Genomic DNA, 1567 nt, shown 5'->3' with positions numbered 1-1567 from the left:
GTAGAGTAGGTTTAATAAAATCTGAATACACATAAGATATTCTTTCGTAGTTCATGTGCACAAAATGAAATGTTCACGCAGCTTCGAAAACGTCGGGTCACATCAAAATGTACCCCCTCCGTCTTATAATATAAGTCATAAGAGCGTTTTTGACACCGATCACACCAACAGAGACAGAGGGGGATGCAGTGCACACGTACGTCCATGCTGAAACAACGACCTTATTACTACATCACAAGTTCACCACACAAAGCAGCAACAAACACGACCTACTAGCAGACGGCGAACCAAACTACCAAGAGCCCGGTTGATTTCCTACTTTATTACGGGACACAGTCGTCACACGAACAGCTACTGCCGACGAACGCGAACGCACTGAAGAACAGATCTAGCAGACAGCACTGACGAACAGATCGGACGTCTCGGCGCTGGCCGGCAGGGCGGCCGGGGCGAGCAGGCCGGCTAGCAGGCCCTCTTGCAGAAGCACTTGCGGGCGAAGTTGTGCGTGTGGCACTCGCCGTCGGGGAAGTTCTCGGTGCGGCAGACGCCGGCGCAGTTGCTGCTGCTGAGGCAGGCGCCCTTGAACTTGTGGCTCTGCGACAGGCAGTCCCGCGCCTCCGCCGTCTTGGTCCTCGTCGTCCCCATCTCTGCATGCACGTCAACGGAACCACGGTAAGCAACTTAAGCATCGTCCATGGAGCAGACCAGAGCTGGCTCGCTGGGAAGAGTGAAGCTGTGCGGGGGAACGTACCTGTGGCGACGAGGAGGAGCAGCAGCAGGAGGGCGGATGCGGCCATGCGACGAGTGGGCGCCATCGATCTGCTCAGCTGGTTCACCCGAGACGTACTGGATCGATCTGCTCTGCTGCTGCAACGGGGGCCTGTGTTAGGTTAGATAGGAAAGCGAGTGGAGGAGAATGAACACCGGTGAGTGAGAAGCGAAGAGCGGGCTGGGCTGGTGGTATATAGCCAGACGGCAGATTACTGTGGGTGTTTAAGCCGTTGGCTTAACACAAACGTAGTGTTCTTTTGGATTTAATTGCTGCTAACCTAGACAGTACTGCCCACATGAGCAGAGCATGCAATTGCTGCTCACCTATACTGCACATGCACAGGAGCAGGAGCAGGGCAGGGCGGGGCCAATCCACGTTGCCACCCCCAGGTCCAATAACTTCATTCGATTCCGAAAGTAGCGGAGTAGGACTGAGGGAGTGGTCATTTCACGGGCCAGATTTCCTTTTACCGATGAATGGCCCGTCGTTGGACTCTAGCGAGCCGGGGATCATCGAGGTCACATGCTGCTCGTCAGGCAAGCCGACGGCCTACAGCTTAGAGAGCTGGATACCATCCAAGCTGGTGGGTGGCTGTGGAAAGGCCATCAAGGCTGTACGCCTAGTCACTCCTTGCGATGAGAAGCAGATTCATACGTACGTACACAGCACAGGTCAGAGGCAGATACATGGGGCGCGTGAATCCGCGTATGGTATGATTGAGTCCGTCAGCAACGGTTATCATAAGTAACCAAATGATCTTGGACTTAGCTACAAATCCGACCTAGGATTTTTAGT

General features: G+C 54.3%; 1 protein-coding gene across 1 annotated transcript; it reads right to left on the bottom strand.

Moving 5' to 3' along the window:
- Nucleotides 1–205: 205 nt before the first annotated feature.
- Nucleotides 206–967, bottom strand: LOC123180118 (defensin-like protein CAL1). Its single transcript, XM_044592082.1, has 2 exons — nucleotides 752–967; nucleotides 206–647 (listed from the first exon to the last, which is right to left on the bottom strand). The coding sequence occupies exons 1-2, from the start codon at nucleotides 813–815 to the stop codon at nucleotides 463–465; spliced, it is 249 nt and encodes an 82-aa protein (XP_044448017.1). The 5' UTR covers nucleotides 816–967; the 3' UTR covers nucleotides 206–462.
- Between the last annotated feature and the right edge of the window lie 600 nt (nucleotides 968–1567).

This window comes from Triticum aestivum, chromosome 1D, assembly GCF_018294505.1.
Source record: "Triticum aestivum cultivar Chinese Spring chromosome 1D, IWGSC CS RefSeq v2.1, whole genome shotgun sequence".
NCBI lineage: Eukaryota > Viridiplantae > Streptophyta > Magnoliopsida > Poales > Poaceae > Triticum > Triticum aestivum.
This window is presented reverse-complemented; position numbering and strand designations above follow the sequence as displayed.